The following is an 18,717-nucleotide window of genomic DNA, read 5'->3' as shown; positions in this document are numbered from 1 at the left end:
GCTTAACTTGTTGGGTCATCTGAGTAACGTGTCCTGAAGACCTACTAAGTGCCCAGCATGAGCTATACTCATTTTGGGGAGCTCTTCCTCTGCTGACAGAGCCCAGAGCTCAGCAGAGCGATAAAGGGGTTTGCAAACAATTTGACCACCCGCTCAGAACTCCGTCTACAGGTGAGGAAGAGGAGACCCAGAAGAAAGAGACTTTCTGGCTCACAGGGTGAGGCAGACCCAGAACCAGCATGCTCTGCTCCCATAGCATGCAGCTGCTCACTTCAGGCCTCATGAATACATTCCCACAAATGATCACATATAGGATACAGATCTCAATCACTGTCAACGAACAGAATGTCTTTATGGCTTGTGGAAGATATTGGGTTGGTCAAAAAGTTTGCTCGGGTTTTTACCATAACATATTATGGAAAATACGATGTGATGCTGAAGCTCTAATACTTTGGCTACCTGATGCGAAGAGCTAACTCATTGGAAAAGACGCTGATGCTGGGAAAAATTGAGGGCAAGAGGGGAAGGGGGATGCAGGATGAAATGGTTGGATGGCATCACTGACTCAATGGACATGAGTGAGGAAACTCAGGGAGATAGTGATGGACAGATAAGCCCGCATGCTGCAGTCCATGGGGTCGCAAAGACGCGGACAAGACTTAGTGACTGAACAGCAACATCATGGTGAAAATCTGAATGAACTTTTTGGCCAACCCAATACATTCATGCCTTAAAGGTTAGAGTGGAAATATCAACCTTCTCTTTAGAAGTTTGTGCCTTTTGTATCTTAATTAAGAAATCATTTCCAACCTCGGTGTCATAAAGACGAGTTTTATATTCTACTCTGAAATGCTTTAATTTTGCTTTTTGCAGCAAAATCTTGAATTCATCTGGGATTTATTCTTTATAAGGTGTGAGGGATCTACATGAATTCTTCGTTTTTGCAGAATCTGAGGCTGCCCTCCTCCCCATCCCCAACTCTCTGCCTTGTAATGATGCCCCAACTCAGAACTGCCCATTACTGCGTTCTCGGTTCCATATTCTGCATTAGCTCATGTTTATTCCTGTGCAAAACATCATACTGCTTTCATTATTTTAGCTTTATAAAATATCTTGCTATCTGGCAGGGTGGTAATATTAAGGAAAACAATCTTTGTCACTTTGAAAGGATAGATAAAGGTATGACTGCTTAGAATGATACCCTTTTGGGGACGTCCCTGGTGGTCCAGTGGTTAAGAAGTCACCTTCCAATGCAGGGGATGTAGGTTCCATCCATAGTTGGGGAACTAAGATCCCACATATCACAGGTAATTCAGCCCGTGCACCACAAATAGAGAGCCCATGCCCTCTGGGGCCACACCACAAGTAGAAGCCCGCGCACTGCAATGAAGATTCCGTATACCGCAACTAAGGCTCTATACAGTCAAGAATAAATAAATAGTACAAAAGAATGATAGCCTTTTTTACTTTCACAAGTTCTTATATTTGTAAAAATAATTTTTAAAAAGATTCAGTGCACCCAACAAACAAGGATACTAACGAAAAGTGAAAAAGAAACAAATGTTTAAAACTTACCATACAATTTCTTCATCATATATGAACTGGGAAGGCAAAAGAAACAAGAGTGGGGGACAGATTTACTCCAAAAGAAAAACATACACAGACCCCTAAGTACCGTGAGGAGACGCACACCAGCTTGTTCTGATTTTCACAGAAAGCTGGCACCTCTCTTTGGGTCTGGGTTTCTCAAATGTAGAAGTGACCCTTCCTTAGTGGAAACCTTGGTCTGCAGATGCTGCAAGATGAGGCCTAGTATGGGTCTCCAAAGAGAACTGGTCTGGCCTTCTGATAATGCAAGTAGCCATGGGGGCCCATCTGCAGGGGTCTGCCCTCATTAATGGAACAGGGTTGCTGAAATCAAGAATCTTAAAAACTGAAAAGGTATCTCTGTATGTATGTTTGTGCCTGCATATCCATCTATCTATCTATCTCTCTATCTCTCTATCTATCTATCTATCCCTCCCTCCATCTTTGGTACTTCTGTGTGGGGTGGGATGGGATAGGGTGGGGTGGGGTGGGTGGGGAGGAAAGTGTGTCATTGTCTTAAAAATAAAGAATAACCCTTTTGGAAGCTCTGAGGACAAAGGACCCACTTGTACCACTTGAAGGGAGGCTGGGGTTGATGGCGAGGTTGCCACAGCTTCGTAAGAGGGCATTAACATTGCCCAACATCTCCACCCAGCATCCCCTATGTGGGATGCAGACAAATGATGCCTTTGTGGTCCTGGGAGGCATCCTGTAACTGCCCCGGCCAGGCCCAGTGCACACAGGTCGGGGCTGTGTCCACCAATCAGATCTTGGAGACACTGGGGTCCCTACACACAATGCCAGGACAGGCCACGGGTTGCAGTCTGATTTGGGCCCACTGCACCCTCTGCTGGTTGTCAGGAGGGCAGCACACACAGGATCTGCTTTGGGAGGCCACCCGGACAGGGTCATCCTGGCTGAGCACGGCTCTGAGGCTCCCCAGACTCAAGGCTCTGAGGAAGAGGCAGAGCGGAGCCTGGTATCACCACCTGGGGAACCTGGGGGACACTTATGGGGACAGTGTCAGCTTTTTATTACCCAGTGGAAGGCTACTGGCATTTAGAGGATGAAGACCAGGGACACCAGTCAGTCTCGAACATGTAAAATGTTTCTCCCAGAGGAGTTATCCATATTTGACATACATCTTAAATGTCCCGCTAGATATTTAAGCCAGCAGCAAAAAGAAAAAAAAAAATGACCTGAGCCTTGAACTTAACTCCATTTTATAAATCAAAGTATTTTTACACAGTTTTAATAAATACTTAATTTTCTAGTGAGTTAGCTATCATGCAAGTGGAGAGGGATGACTGTACTTGGCTCAGTTTAGGATTTTATCAGGAGTCATTCATAATTTCAGAAAATTCCATCATCAATGTCAACACCACTCACGGGGAGGCCAGTCCAGCATATCAGCCTGCACTGGGAGCCATAGGGCCTGGAGACTTCCTGTATGAGGGCAACAGATTACATCACTCAGCGTTCTACCATCTTCCTGCCCAAACAGTGATACACTAGATGTATTCTTTTATTATGAATTACTTTTGTCTTTTATGATATAGTTTGGGCATTATGCTGATTTGGTAAAATAATATATAGGTAAATTGTTTTACCTCTAACTTTCATTTTTGGGGGTGTGGTGGGCAGTCTCTCAGATACCTGACATTCAAGCTCCCCTTGTGTATGTGGCCTGATCTTAGGGATCTGCTCCTAACAGAATGTGGCAAAAGCGATGGCTGTCACGTCCGAGATTCGGTTACAGACAGACTGTGGCTTCCATCTCGGCCCCTCCTCGCCCTTGCTGGGAGGGGAAGCAGTCCCCAGTGATGTGCGTTGTTCTGTGGACAAGCCTGAGGCCTGCCCATTGCCTCACGAGGGATCCTGAAAGCAGATTGTTGCCCAGGGGAGCCTTGCCATAACTGTATTCTGGCCGGTGGGTACACCGGTGAGAGATCCTCAGCCAGAGGGCTTGGCTAAGCCACTCCCAGATCTGATCCATAGAAAAAGGGGGCAATAAATGTTTGCTGGCTTAAGCTGCTGAGAGTTGAGGGAAATTTGTTACATGGCAAAAGCTAACTAATACAAAGATCATGGTTATCAAATCCAGTTGGCTCTAGATGTCCTTAGGCGGAGAACTATTCTAGAACACATTTCATACTCTGAGATCTGGGCATGCCACATGCATCTGCCCTCTTGATACGACCTGCCCTCATGCACTCACTTGAAATCTGCTTTTGTATGGAAACTGCTCCCCTGTGGATGGTCCTCGGCAATAAACCGTGTCCTGGGCTTCACTGCTGTGTCAATGTCTCATGCTATGTATGATGTCACCCCAGCCCTCAGGGGTCCCTGTTTCAGGCTCTCTGCCTTTTCTGCCCATATCCTTGCTCCCAGCTGCCTACCCTGAGGGCTCCCAGCTGGTCTCTCTCTTCCCAGCTCTGCAGTGAGCTGGGAGACCAGAAACTCTGCTCCTTAGGAAACCGGCTCTAAGTGAGGATCTGAAGGCCTCTGATAAGCACATTCTTAAGCTTACCTGCATCAACCATATGATGCCTGCTTTAGCTTTTTCAAGGCCTTTCTGCCCTCAAGGTGGTACCTGGATGTGCTTGATAACCAAGGCATCAGGTATGAGGTTTTCGGGACAGGGAAGCACCGTGGTGGGGAGTAGGTCAACATGACCACAGTGAGTGGCCAGCCTGGGGTGCCGTGGGTTCTCTGGTCATAATGCCAGGGACAGGACAGTGGGGCAGGGGGAGGGCGCGTTAACTCACGGCAATGAGCACGATGACAGACAGGGTGTAGTACACGGAGTCTCGGCACACGGCCCACCATGTCAGACGGACCACCTGCTGAGCAAAGGGCCGTTAGCATTACCGGCTGGGGAGATGGGGTGTGGGGGGTCACAGCTGGGGGTCCCATGATCCCCAGTCCCCTGCCGCTGCAGACACATGCCCTCGGAGCTCATCTTAACTGTCCACCAGGACCACAGCATGTCTGGCTGCTCAAGGCCACCTTGCGCTCTTGGTCATATTTGGGGACAGAAGGACAGCATGTTCACATTCATAAGTAATGGGAAAGCTGCCCCCTGCTCCTTCACGATGACCAAATGGCACGTATCCCAGGAGAAGCCATGTGGCCATGGGAGGCCAGAGATACTCACTCTTCTCTTAGTGCTAGAACTTTCTGGGGGTGACTGGCTGCCTGCCTCTATCTCCCTTGGCCAAACACAGCCTTCCATGAGCCCAACTCTCTGAGGTCAAGTCTAATGTCCCCCTGTGGCTCCAAGGATCAGGAAGATATGATAGGGAATTGAAAAGCCAGCTTCATGTACCCATAGGGAGGCCGAAGACAGGCCCCAAGTAAGTCCAGAGTCTAGCTCATGGTCAGGGTTACATTACAGGAAATGCTTCTTAAATATTTACTGCTGTCAAACAAATGCCCCACATCCCACCCCCAGACCAGCCAAGGGGGCAGCTGGCACTCTTTCTGCTCTCAGACCCACTTGTGGAAGGAACATAGGACACCCCTGTTACACATGAGGAAATGGACTTGGAGGGGACACCCCGCTCAAAGCCATGGGGAGTTACAGGCATGGCTAAGGCTGGGCCTTGGGTCTCTCCCACGCTATCCTTATGTCATTTCATGAGAAGAGAGACACCACTGACCTGCCCTGCGAATAATCCACAAACTCCAATTATACACAGGATGTTGAACACAGCAGAGCCCACGATGGTCCCAACCCCGACGTCTCCGTGGGTGATGAACACGCCTGGGAAGAAAGAGGCACAAACCTCATGTGCAAGCCCAGGCCTACTCCTTCCTCAGACCCTGGCCGGTTCCGTGTCCCCCATCCCATGAACGGACAGGACTTGTTCTTACTACCAGGGAACACCCAAGATGCTGGTAAGAATGACAAAACCAGACATGGAAGAGTCCTTAGGGACCCGCTACACCAATCCTCCCATTTTGGGGAGCAGCTTTATTGAAAATTCACATGCTGTAAAATTCACCCATTTAAAATATCAAGTTAGTGTTTTCTAGTATAGTCAGAATTATACAGTCATCACCACAATCTAATTTTAGAACATTTTCATCACCTCAAGAAGAAATCCCATACCTGTGAGTACCCTACTCCACTCCACACCCCAGGGAACCACTAATTCACTTTGTCTCCACGTCTCCCATTTTACAGATGAGAAAACTGACACTCAGAGCTGAAAAAACATGCCCACAAGAGTCTGGGCATCCAACCTGGGTTCTTCCTATATCCCGTGTCTCAAGCTGATAGGATTTCTTACCAATAACAGAGGCAAACAGCTCTGGTGTTGAGCTTCCCGCAGCCATGAAGGTGGCTCCAGCCACATCTTCGCTCAGATGGAGTTTCTGAAACAGAAGCGACCGCAGACCCTCAGGCTGTACTGCGGGAGCAGTAAACACGCCTACTGGACACTTACAGAGAGCGCGGGGCATAGACCCGCAGCCAGAGTCAAGCTTCAGGGCTGGTGGCCTCTCTTCACTCATCCTGAGCACACGCCCTCCTCCACTCTGCCTGATGCTCACCCCCGAGTCCCCTCTTCCCTACCCCCACTGGTCAATTTTTGTTCATTGTCTGAATGCTTAAATAGTCTCTCTTTGATGAAGGCTTTTTAAAAGGGCCACCATGAGTCAGCCACTCCCCCAGGGAAGAGAAGCTGAAACATGACTCATGCAGTGAGGATCTGAGGTCCACGTGCGTGCTTCCCCACTGGATGACAAGATGGGTTTTTTTCACCTTTGGATGCCTGGAACAGGAGCTGGAGATCATTGGGGAGCCTGCTAGTCTAGCGTCTGTCACTTCTGGTGCTCACGCAGACCTTGGGTACCATGCGAACATCCATACATCAGGTTGTGGGATGTGGAAAACTCAGGTGCATAGCCTGGCCCCTGAATCCCAGAAGGCCTTCTCAATGGGAGGCCGGACATCTGGCTGCCCACTGGAATAGACCTTACCTCTTGTCCTCAGAGTTGAGTCGGTCCTGGGTAATAATTTCACTGGGGGAGCATTTTCTTCTGCCAAGCCCTGGGACAGGGCTAGAGCTATCTAGGCCCACTCTGCTTGGGCCATGTTCTGGACACAGAGGCCCATCCTCTGATCTGGAATTTGGGGCTGGGGGCTTTGGGTGCTTGGGAAAACCATGAAAATTCTGAGTCCCCCTGAATGCCAACTTGAGGGTGCCCAGCTATGGTCCTTAGAAGGCCTCTGGGAAGACTGGCTCAGACCAGGACTTGGTCTCCTCCAGCTCCCACCTCTCAAAGCATTCCTGGGGAGCCTGGGCTCTGAAGCCACTGAGGAATCCATTCCCTGGGCCAGTACAACCTCCTCAGTAAGCTTGCTACAGAAGGAGTCCTCAGAAGGGTTGGAGCTGTGGGCTTCCTGGAAAGTGGGATGGGGGCATAGCATTGACCCCCCCAGACAGAAGCCCACCCACCCTAGCTCTGCCAAAGAGGAGGTGTCACAGAGGTTCGGCCATCAAAGCACCTATGATAGCTTTTAGCAGAATCCAAACCATGCTATATCCTGTCCTGCTGCCTTCCCGCCTCTGCCTGGGTCACTCCTTCCCTCTGAAATGACCTTCTCCTTCCACTCAGCTAGTGGAACTTCTCAATTCCAAAGCCTGGACCAAATGCCACCTCCTCCATGAAGCTTTCCTTGGTTTCTCCCCAGAGATGATCCCTCCCTCCTTTTGAATCCTCAGTACCTTTGATGGCTCTCACTAGGTCTCTTCCATCAGTCTTCCCTATGAGGCCAGGACCATCACCCTTGCTCACCTCTGTGTTTTTAGGGAGATGGGTAAACTCGTCTAGCATCTCCACTGAATGTGGTCCTGTGTCCATGGGCTTCTGTCACCCCAAAGAGGGCAGGGGACCCAACCTTGTTGCTGTGACCCACAACATATTCTGGGGTGTGTATTCTGGAAAGACCAGTTGACTATTTTTCCTGAGGGCCTCCTGTGAAGAAGTGATAGCCCACCACCTGTGGGCTGCCTCTAGGTTGAGCATTCAACCCTGACATCCCAGTAGCCATTTCCTGATTCTGTTCCCCCTCTGGCTCAATTCTGTCACTGACAAGTGTCTTGGAAAAGAGCATATGGTTTTATCTGAGTGGGGTAAAGGGTCAAGTGTGGAGCAAAGGGAAGGCAGGGCCTTTGCACACTTTTGCCAGGTCACTCACCACTTAGTGAACTAGGTCAAAAGCAGCCAGTCCTGCTGTGAGCTCAACAGAGGGTAAAGTAATGGGGACGTGCCCACCCCTAACAATCCATGTCCAACCTGCAAATCTGCCAACGACAGTATGACCTCAAATAACTGGAGACTTCATGTGGATAAAGTGCAGTGACACCCAGATCAGTCTGCACTTGTGCATGTGGGCTAAGTCGCTTCAGTCTTGCCCGACTCTGTGCGACTCTATGGACGGCAGCCTGCCAGGTTCCTCTGCCCATGGGATTCTCCAGGCAAGGATACTGGAGTGGGTTGCCGTGCTCTCTCTCCAGGGGATTTTCCCAGCCCAGGGATTGAACCCACATCTCTTGTGTCTTCTGCATTGGCAGGCAGGTTCTTTACCACTAGCGCCACCTGGGAAGCCCCCAGTCTGAATACAGTAGTTGCTAAAAACAGAGATAGTTTTCCTTCCTTGGCTAGAAGCTGAGGGAGGAGGGGGTAAGACTGGGAAAACGTAACAAAAGAATTAAAAGGAGAAAATGTCAGGCTGCAAAGGTTAGGACCAAGGGCATTCCCTGCCATTGCAGCTCAGCATCTTCCCTGGGGACACAGAGCCCCACCTGGTACCTGCCACCTGCAGCTGTTCTTGGCAAATGCTTCCTAACTAACCAGCTTTGGCTTAACTACCAGCACCTGCTGTGAAGCCAGAGGTCCTGGGTAATAATTTCACTGGGGGAGCATTTTCTTCTGCCAAGCTCTGGGGAAGGACACCACCCCCTAATTTTAACCTGGAGCTTCAGAGCGAGGCTCTGCACTAGCAACGCCAAGTACTTGGCCTGACAACTTTCATCGTCCTAGTGCTCCCCACATCTTGGCCTGGTACTAACACACCAAGTGTCAGTCACCCCCAGCCCCCCACCCAGGCTTTGCCAAAGGTCCTAAGTCCTTCCCACGCACCTCGCAGATCTTCTCTAGAGATGGAACAAAGAAGTCATCACATACTATGGCCAAGGCGTAGAACATGTACAGAGCCTGCAAAGGAAACAGGGAGACAGCATCAGCCAGGACTCCCGCCAGCAATGGGCATGGCCAGGAATCCATCACGCTCCAAACCAGCCTGCTTGGTTTAGGAAAATTCCAGCACCACTGGAATGGTGAGAGAATCCTCTCACTGGCAGATGGGGCCCAGACAGGAGAAATAACCTGCTGAGCATCAGAGGGTACTAAAAGTCAGTCCACAGGGTCCTGTGTCCCTTCCTCTCTTCTTAAACAAGCAACCCTCTTTCCCCAACACACAAGTAGGCCCTCAACAGGCAAGATCCAAACCTCAAGGGCCAAGAAGGAAAGCATTTAAAACCACTATCTTAAGAATTTAAATTAATCATCATCCTGATTTCCCCTCTTCGAGTTTTAGCGAAGGCATCATTTCCTGTCACCAATTGCCTGCCTCCTGCCAAAACAGACAACTTGAGACCCAGCGTTTCCCAGGATGCTGCTTGATGTAGGTCCAGGTTAAAATACCTGAGCCACTGAACATTGGGAGGCTCATGGAACAGAGTCCAGATTATAGGGCTGATCCTGGGAATTTTTTGCCTTGTGATTGAGGATAAATCATGTCTCCAGGTCGCAGTTTCTTCTGTTTGATGACAGAGCAAGACAATCAGTAGTTTTTAGATGGTGTTATCTACAGAACTCCTCTCTGACCTGTCCACCCAACATGACTTTACTGAGCTCAGCTTATATGACAGGTACTATTCTAGCCATTAGGGGTAGGTGACAAGGATGCCAGGAAAAGCCTCTGCCTCTTTGTGGGGGACACATAGGCAAATAAAGTATCTATATTGGCCGGGAAACAACACATGCAAACATCCTGAGGCAGGAATGTGTTTGATGCATTTGAGAAACAGCAAGGACATTGGTGCAGGCAGAACATATAGAAAGTAAAGTGGAAAATGACTAATGTGAAGTTGGAGAGAGAGGCAAGGACCAGAATCTGTGGAAAGGAGAGGGGATTTTATGTTGAACACTGGTGGAAGCCATTTTTTAATTCAAAGAAAAAGTGACATGAAGGCCCTATTCACAAAAAAGGGAAAGGCTGGGCTGCTTCAGCTTAGATGGTGTGATATCCCAACAACTTTACAATTAATTGCATGCATGCATGCTCAGTCGGTCAGTTGTGTCCGACTCCTTGCGACCCCATGGACTGTAGCCCTCCAGGCTCCTCTGTCCATGGAATTTTCCAGGCAAGAATACTAGAGTAGGTTGCCATTCCTTACTCCAGGGGATCTTCCTGACCCAAGGATCAAACCCATGTCTCTTGTGTCTCCTGCATTGGCAGGCAAATTCTTTACCAACTGAGCTATCAGGGAAGCCCACAGATAAAGTGGAAGATGTATCAATTGTGACCACAGCATCCAAGGCAAATGTGTACTGGAGTCCAGGTGTGGCTATCCCTGAATTTGATTATCTTTTGGGGGGAAGCAAAAAGAAACAAATACTGGGGGTATAGGAAGGAGAGAGAGAGAGAGGAGACACTGCTACAAATCTCAGGATCCCAACTTAAATTCATACCCTCAGAAATTCCCTTCTGCAGCATTTCCCAGGCAAAGAGCCTCTGGCTCCCCTGACATCTCAGAAACACTGGAGAGAAAAGGGGGCCACGATGACACCACTATTTCCTTCACTTGGGCAGGAAGTTCTGAGAAGCTTCTTAGTGCTACAGACAAAACCTGGCTCCAAAGCTCAAGTTTTTTCCTGCTCTAAAGAAGGGCTCGGCAAACTTTTTCTTAAAAGTGTCTGATGAGTCTTTACAGACCATACAGCCTGCCATAACTCTGCTGCTACAGAAGAAGAGCAGCCATGGACATGAGGGTGGTTGCCTACCAATAAAACTTTATTTATAAAAACAGGAAGTGGGCTGGATTTTGTTCTCCAGATGTAGTTGGGTAGTGCTTGCTCTAAAAGGGTTCCTGCAAAATTCCCGAGGACCTCTTGAGTTCAGGAAAAAAGGCTTTGACAAGACATTGGTGAGGCAGAGGGACAGACTGTGGGACTAACCGGTCAAACCTACATCCCAACAGTGAATGGGGAGGGCAGGGGAAAGCCAGAGAAACTAGAAAGATAATAACTCAATTTGAGAAATAATACACAAGGCTGTCACTTGAAATTTGCCTACAATCTTCATTTTCATTAATGGTTTATTCTGTTAATTAAAACTTCACTCACCCCTTATTCTCAGGTGGCTACTATGTATGTGAGAATCCCAGCTTTCCCTTGCTTAATTATCTCTTGCAAAGATGAATACTTGGTTGAGTTTAAATACAGAAGCAGATGGTGCTGAGTGGTCAGGGAACCACATCAGGAGGAACATTTGCTGTGGTTGATCCAAAGTAGAAAATTAAACCCTGAGTGCTTTCATTTCCCTGCATCAGAAAACGAGGCTGGCAAACTTTTTCTACAAAGAGACAGACAGAAAATCTTTTTTGGCTTTGTGGATCCCTGAGTAGTCACAACTACTCAGGTCGGCCAGTGAAGCAGAAAAGCAGCCACAGATGATATAGAAATGAATGAGAATGGCTGTGTTCTAATAAAACTTTATTGATAAGTATGGGCAATGGCTGTGGGCTGTAGTTTGCATGCAGAGAAGAGCAACTATTACCTATCATATAGGCTTGAGCCCTCTATGCCTTTTTGAACTGCTACTCAAACTCTGCCGCTGCTCACCAGGCTCATTTAACACAGAGGAAGTTTGAGAAGAAGGGCACCAAAGTCTCAAACCGCAGTTATGTCAGGACGGTAAAATGTGGGGGGGTCCTGGAGAGCATTATCCCATTCCCTGCTATGTCTGAAGGATGTGACCCATGTTCGCCTGTATTTACACATCTGGGGAAGAAATGCTGTCACTCCTGTTTTATAAAAAGCAGAAAAGGAGGCACAAGAAGACGTGAATCTTTGTCCTGGCTCTGGGGTCACTCGCTGCGTGACACCGAGCTAGTCACTTCACATCCTTAAGACTTCATTTCTTTGCGGTTGAAACGTCCAGGACCTGTTTTCAGAGGGCTCTCAGAAGAACATGGTGAGATCTCTGACACATTGTGCTCTGCAGACAGGCTTCCCCGCCGGAAGTTGAGGGATGTCCCACCCCAACAGGGCCACTTACCCCGAGAATATGCAGCAGAACGGCCCCGTGCTGTCGCTCGTTGTTGGAGAACAGGTCTGCGGGGAACTCGTGAATCGCTGGAAGACAAGAGGACAGGGTAAGGTGTTAGTTCTCAAGGAGTGTCCCTGGGGTTTGGCCATGGAACTGTGGAGGCCCCTGGTGTTGGACCTGGGGAGAGGCTGGCTATTTCTCCTCTGTCTGTGGCAGATCTGAGCTCTTAGGAAAACATTGCTGGATATGGATTATCTAGATATTCTACTACCTTAGAGTTGACCATGGTTTGTATATCCCTTGCAGTTAAAAAAAGAGAGCATGAAACACATCACAACCACTAGGATGGCTATAAACAAAAAGACAGATAAAAACAAGTGTTGGCAAGGATGCTGGAACCCTCATACATTAGTAGTAGGAATGCAAAACGGTGCAGTCACTTTGGAAAATAGTCTAGCAGTTCCTCAAAAGATTAAACAGAGAGTTTGACCCAGCAATTTTACTCCCAAATATCTTCCCAGGAGAAACGGAAACATACATTCACACAAAACCTGTACATGTATGTTCATAGTGGTATTACTCGTAATAACCAAAATGCAGAAACAACCCAGACATCTACCAACTGATGAGAGGATAAAGCGTGATACATCCATACAAATGGAATATTATTTGGTGATAAAAAGAAGTACGATACATCTTATAACATGGAGGATGCTTAAAAACATTTTGCTAAGTGAAAGAGTTGTAAGAAGTCAATCACAAGACTACTTATTGTATGATTCCATTAATGTAAAATATCCAGAAGAGGCCAATCTATAAAGATGGAGATAGATTAATGGTTGCCTAAGGCTGGAGGGTATGGTGTTTGGGGGATGACAACTAAGAGGCACAGTGTTTCTGGGGTGATGAAAATCTTCTAAAATTGTTTGCAGCAATGCTTGCACAATTCTAAATATGAAGAGTCACTGAATTCTATGTTTTAAACAGATGACCTATATAGTATGTGAATTATATCTCAATAAAGTTGTGACCCCAGTTGGCATTAGTGGTAAAGAACCCGCCTGCCAACGCAGGAGACAGAAGAAACACAGGTTCAATCCCTGGGTCAGGAAGATCCCCTGAAGGAAATCACAACCTATTTCAATAATCTCACCTGGAGAATCCCATGGACAGAGGAGCCTGGCAGGTTACAGTCCATGGGGTCGCAAAGAGTTGGACACAACTGAAGCGACTTGGCACAGAGTTGTTACCAAAAAAAAACATTAAAAAATCGAAAGATGCCAAAAAGGAAAATCAGGGGATGGTTCCTCATTCTGTCAAAGGATTCTGATCACATTCTTAGCAGAGAGCTTTCCAACTGGCTTCAACGCACACTCAGATCTGTTACAAACACAGTCCCCACCAACAGTCTTGCTGAGGCTGGAGTCAGTTGTCCTGCTGTGAGCGGGCTCTGAGTTCACACGGCCAATTTCAGTTCTTAGTTCTAATATTTACAGGCTGGATCAACAGGGATACATTTCTTAACTTCCTTGGGCCTCGGTTTCTTCATCAGTAAAATGGTGAGCTTAACTTTAAAAACATGCCTTAAAGTGTTTCAAGCTCATGGTGAGCTTCAAACCAGCACCCTCACCCCAGGATTCTAGAATCCTCTTCCCTCACCACTGTCAAGTCAGAGCTGAGAAGCAGCTCCACGAAGAGAAGAGGCTGGAGTTGCTTCAGAACTCGGGGACAGGCAGCATCTTGCAAAGACCTTCCGGTCTGGACCCATCAGTCCCTTCTCCTGCCTTCTCCTCCTGCCCACAACGCATCTGTCACTCCAGGTGGGGAAGCGGAGATCCCAGGGAGGTCAAGTGACATTGTCAGGGAGGGGGGTGGCACTGTGGGCACCAGGAAACTCTGCCCTGTGCTGAGCACTCGTTCAGCAGAACCTCACAGAGCAGGGAAAACGGTCCATGGGAGGCGAGGCTCCAGGTCAGCCTTGGAAGGGGAGCTGAAGCCAAGCTGGAACAAGGGAGGAGGGAGGGCTAGGAGCACCCTCGTCTCCACCCCAAGGCCAGGTACGCTTCCACTAGGATAGGCAGCATCTCAGGTCACTGAGCACCACCTCATGCACCTTTCTTTGGCCCCAAGAATGCCCCTGCGGGGTGGGTACCACCATGCGTTCTGGGCTTGCAGCATTCTGGACTGTGGGGGGAGCCCCGAAAGGTGGAGAACCCTCTGCTTTGGGAACCAAACACTCGGGATGCAGGTACTGTTCCCGACATGCCCAAGTAGTCTGAACAACTCATCTGCTTCTTGGCCTCAAAATGTTCACCTGTAATGGAGGAATAACTGTTTCTCACCATCCAGTCCATCCTAAAAGAAATCAACCCTGAATGTTCATTGGGAGGACTGATGTAGAAGCTAAAGTTCCAATACTTTGGCCACCTGATGCAAAGAGTTGACTCATTGGAAAAGACCCTGATGCTGGGGAAGATTGAAGGCAGGAGGAGAAGGGGACAACAGAGAATGAGATGGTTGGATGGCATCACCAACTCAATGGACATGAGTTTGAGCAAACTCCAGGAGATAGTGAAGGACAGGGAAGCCTGGCATGCTTCAGTCTGTGGGATCACAAAGAGCTGGACATGACTTAGCGACTGAAAAACAACTGCCCCCAGTGGGTGACCAACAGGTGAGTATGCTGTCTATGTCATTTCTACAGGTTCTCCTTCAGACACTGCCACATCCCCATATCCTCATCACTGGTCCTCATTGATTCAGCTATCCTGGAAGCTTCTGGAGGGCGTTGATCCACACTGTCCTGGCACACAGTAGGTTGTCAATAGACCTTAACAGTCAACTGAAAAAACAATGCTGTAATATTTGGTTGGCCAAAAAGTTCATTCAGGTGTGTCCATACCATGTTTCTGGTATGTTTGGGTTTCTGGAAAAACCCAAATGAACTTTTGGGCCAACCCTATGTTAACAAAAAGGGCTTCCCTCAAAGTTCAGTTGGTAAAGAATTCGCCTGTAATGCAGGAGACCCTGGTTCAATTCCTGGGTTGGGAAGATCTGCTGGAGAAGGGATAGGTTACCCATTTCAGTATTCTGGCCTGGAGAATTTCATGGACTATGTAATCCACGGGGTCGCAAAGAGTCAGACACAACTGAGCGACTTTCACATATTAACAAAAACAACAATGTACATCATCTCATCCTGTTAGAATGCTTTCATTACTCTTACAAAACTCTTAAATACCTAGAATGACACCTCTTCTGGTTCTGAGTGGGCACTCAATAAACACTTATAAGGGCGTGCTCAGTTGCTCAGTCATGTCCGACTCTTTGTGACCCCATGGACTATAGCCCACCAGGTTCCTCTGTCCATGGAATTCTCCAGACAAGAATACTAGAGTGTGTTGCCATTTCCTTCTCCAGGGGACCTTCCCAACCCAGGGATCGAACCTGTGTCTCCTGCATTGCAGGTGGATTCTTTACCCACTGAGCTACCTAGGAAGCCCCAAATGCTTATTATAAACTTCCAGGATAAAAGTCCCTACTCTGTGAATATAATTTGGCTCTAAAAGTGATGGGTTTTCCTTTAAAACAGATTTAAAAATTCTGCTTTTTAAGTCTCCCAATAAGACCTAGAAAACATTATTAGCTCCCCCAGACATTCAGAAAATGTTCCCACTTTAAAACAAGCAGCATTTAATGAAATATAGATTCTTTCACTTTTCCCCCCTGTAATCAAACTTCTTTAATAGAATTGCTGCTGTCAGTTCAAGGGCAGGAGTCTGCTTCAAGGCTCGGCTCAGAGATGGAGAATTATAGAGGGAATAACTTGGCATTCTTGCATCCAGGATCTTGTTTCCAGGAGAAATGGAACTGTCTGGGATATAAGGGCAGATCAAACAGACATTTCTGCCATGAAAATTTGAGTCCGTTTTTGATTCTCCAAACCAATGATTTGTGAGCTGGTGATTTATCCAATCCTAGGCACTCTTTGAGAATTAGAAACAAGTAAGGCTGCCTTTCTGCTGTAAGGACATATCATCTGGGCTCCAGGGGGAAGGGGGATGTGGGTTATAAATGACTTTGTCCTTGGTAGGAAATGGCTTCTACTGGTTCAGCTGCAGCACCTTGCTCTGTGACCCCATGCATATGCTGGAGGGCTGTGGAGGGGAGCAAATGCCATCATGGACTGAGTTCTGCCAGCAGAGACAGAGTAACCGGCAGAGCAGAGCTGCTCATGACCCATTGCCCTCTGTACCCACCCAAGTCTTCTGGACACACCCTGAGCCCACGAGGCAGGTGCCACAGCCACAAATGTCCCTGTTTTCCAAATAAGACTCAGCAGGGGAATGATCTGTTCAGGGACCACATAAGCCCGGACTTAGCATGGAGACCCTCATGCAGGGTTAAGGGCTCCCTCTAACACGGATGGAAATCACGCAGTACCGGGACTTGACTCGGGTCCTGATTCAACTACCCATCAGCTTGAGGGACCCTGGGTGGGTCATTTAACCTCTCTGTCCTTTCCGTTTCTTCTGTGGCAATCTGCTACTACACAACGGGGTGAAATAGTCATTGTTACTGTGTGCGGCATGCCCTGGCATGGATATCAAAGGCTACAAGCAGGGAAATGGTCACCCTGCCCTCCCCCGTTAGCAGCTGGTAACTGGGACCCGTCCACTCTCCAATTCAAGAATCAAATCCTCTAGAAACCAGCATACGGCGGAGGGGGGAAGTGTAGAGGCCACAGAGCCAACGCATTAATAGCAGGAACTCCAGCCCTCCCACCTTTGTCATCAACAGCAACAGTTTTCAACTGCAGGCAGCCTATGCAGCTGCTCAGGGCTCTGTCTCCAGAAGCAGATAACTTGCAGGTTTCAGGAAGTGCCTCTGTCCTTTGTTACCTGTATGACCTTGGGGAGTTGTTGAACACCTCCTGGCTGTGACCTCATCTCTAATGAGGATGCTACAGACCCTGCCTGCCAGGCTGCAGTAAGGACTGAGTGATACAGATAATGTATGCACGGCACTTAGCCCAGCTAGGCGGCCATCACTCTGAGGGTCACTGATGGACAGACTCCTCCCTCCACACCAGGTCAGTCCCCGCTGATCCAGAGGACGAGCCTTGGCTTGTGAAAACCAAAGAGAAGACGAAGCCAGCTTAGTGGGGCAAAGGGTGAGCATGATTAGATCGGCCACAGTAGGATCTGAATGCAGGTGCAGTTTAATCCCAGCTTCCTGAGAAAACCTTCTTCTTCTCTCTCGGGCTTGCTGGGATCATGAGCCCCTGACCACATTCAAGGGCAGGACGTCTGCATGTCGAGAGGGGCTGCGCCTGCCTTACCTGATCAAATCCGCACCAGGGAGAAGGGAGGAATCAACAGGGCGCACACAAGCGGCTTTTGAGGTCACGCCTAAGCCTTTAAGCCGCAGAAATCTGGGGGTGGTGGGTGTGGGGAGGGGGAAGAGATGTGTCTGCAGGTGGAGCAGAGCTCAGAACACCAAAGATGATTCCAGCACTGTCCACACTGCAGGGTGGGGGTGGAGGAGCTGCCAGCGACTCAGCAGCCACTCCCAACCCTTCTCTTAGAATTCTTTCCCGTGAACCTCAGTGCCCATCATTGGTTTTTCCATCACTCTTGGTTTGGGACACCCCCCTCTCCCACCACCACTGTGTGCAGGGGGTGGGGGCGGGGGACTAGGGCAAGAGGTCTTTCCTGTCAGTTGCCTTCATAAACACTAGGGCTTTACCCAGGCTTCCCAGGTGGCACCTGCCTGACAATTCAGGAGACATAAGAGGCTCAGGTTCAATCCCCGGGTCAGGAAGAGCCCCTGGAGGAGGGCATGGCAACCCACTCCAGTATTCTTGTCTGGAGAATCCCATGGATAGAGGAGGCTGGCAGGCTACAGTTCACAGGGTCGCAAAGAACTGGACATTACTGAAGCAATGGGGGGGACTGGGGGCAGGAGGAGAAGGGGACGACAGAGGATGAGATGGCTGGATGGCATCACCGACTCAATGGACATGAGTTTGAGTGAACTCTGGAAGTTGGTGATGGACAGGGAGGCCTGGTGTGCTGCGATTCGTGGGGTCACAAAGAGTCGGACACGACTGAGTGACTGAACTGAACTGAAGCAACTTAGCATGCCTGCAAACATTGGAGGGAAAACCATAAGGCCACAGGGGACATCTGTCATCCCCTCCCCACCAAAAGCTACCAAGTTCTTTAACATAAACCAGACCCTAGGGCACAGCTGGCCTTTTTTGTTGACACACACAGTTAGATGGGTGATGCCATTATATTTCAGAAACCCTGAATTCATGTTGCCCTTTCAAAGCTCTGTACTTTGGCTGACATTGCTGCTAGCTGCAAAATGTATGAATTTGTTTAACAAGTATTTACTGAGCCCCCACCTGGCAGGCGCTGGACTCTCTGGGAGCAGGTGGATGAGGTCCTGATGCCTCTACGAGCATCCTCAGGCCTGGCAGCGCCTTACCTTGGAGGGCGATGGGTCTTCTGGAGAAAGCCAAAGCTACTCAGAAAGTAACTGGTTAGCAGGATGGCAGACACCCTGATCCTGAACGAGTACAAGTCAATACAGGGTTCTTAACAGTTGACTACGCGTCAGGCACAGGCTAGGCGCTGAGCCTTGAGGATGGGCTCTTAAGGGGCTGGTGGGAATTGGACAAGTCAACATATGATTGAGAGACAGTAAAGCTTGCTGTGATGGTGAGGCATGAGGAAGCCAGGGGTTACTGACCTGGGGGAGGTGGGAAGGGCAGCAAG

General features: G+C 48.7%; 1 protein-coding gene across 1 annotated transcript in view; it reads right to left on the bottom strand.

Moving 5' to 3' along the window:
- Positions 1 to 18,717, bottom strand: part of SLC24A4 (solute carrier family 24 member 4) — a 181,112-nt gene that overhangs the window by 49,277 nt on the left and 113,118 nt on the right. Inside the window, exons 3-8 of the mRNA XM_061159687.1 lie at positions 11,942 to 12,018; positions 8,740 to 8,814; positions 5,883 to 5,967; positions 5,250 to 5,353; positions 4,356 to 4,430; positions 1,576 to 1,601 (exon numbers count right to left, since the gene is read on the bottom strand). Of these exons, the coding sequence (XP_061015670.1) occupies positions 1,576 to 1,601; positions 4,356 to 4,430; positions 5,250 to 5,353; positions 5,883 to 5,967; positions 8,740 to 8,814; positions 11,942 to 12,018 (442 nt within the window). The remainder of the gene's footprint in view (positions 1 to 1,575; positions 1,602 to 4,355; positions 4,431 to 5,249; positions 5,354 to 5,882; positions 5,968 to 8,739; positions 8,815 to 11,941; positions 12,019 to 18,717) is intronic.

The sequence above is a fragment of the Dama dama genome, chromosome 13 (assembly GCF_033118175.1).
Source record: "Dama dama isolate Ldn47 chromosome 13, ASM3311817v1, whole genome shotgun sequence".
NCBI lineage: Eukaryota > Metazoa > Chordata > Mammalia > Artiodactyla > Cervidae > Dama > Dama dama.
This window is presented reverse-complemented; position numbering and strand designations above follow the sequence as displayed.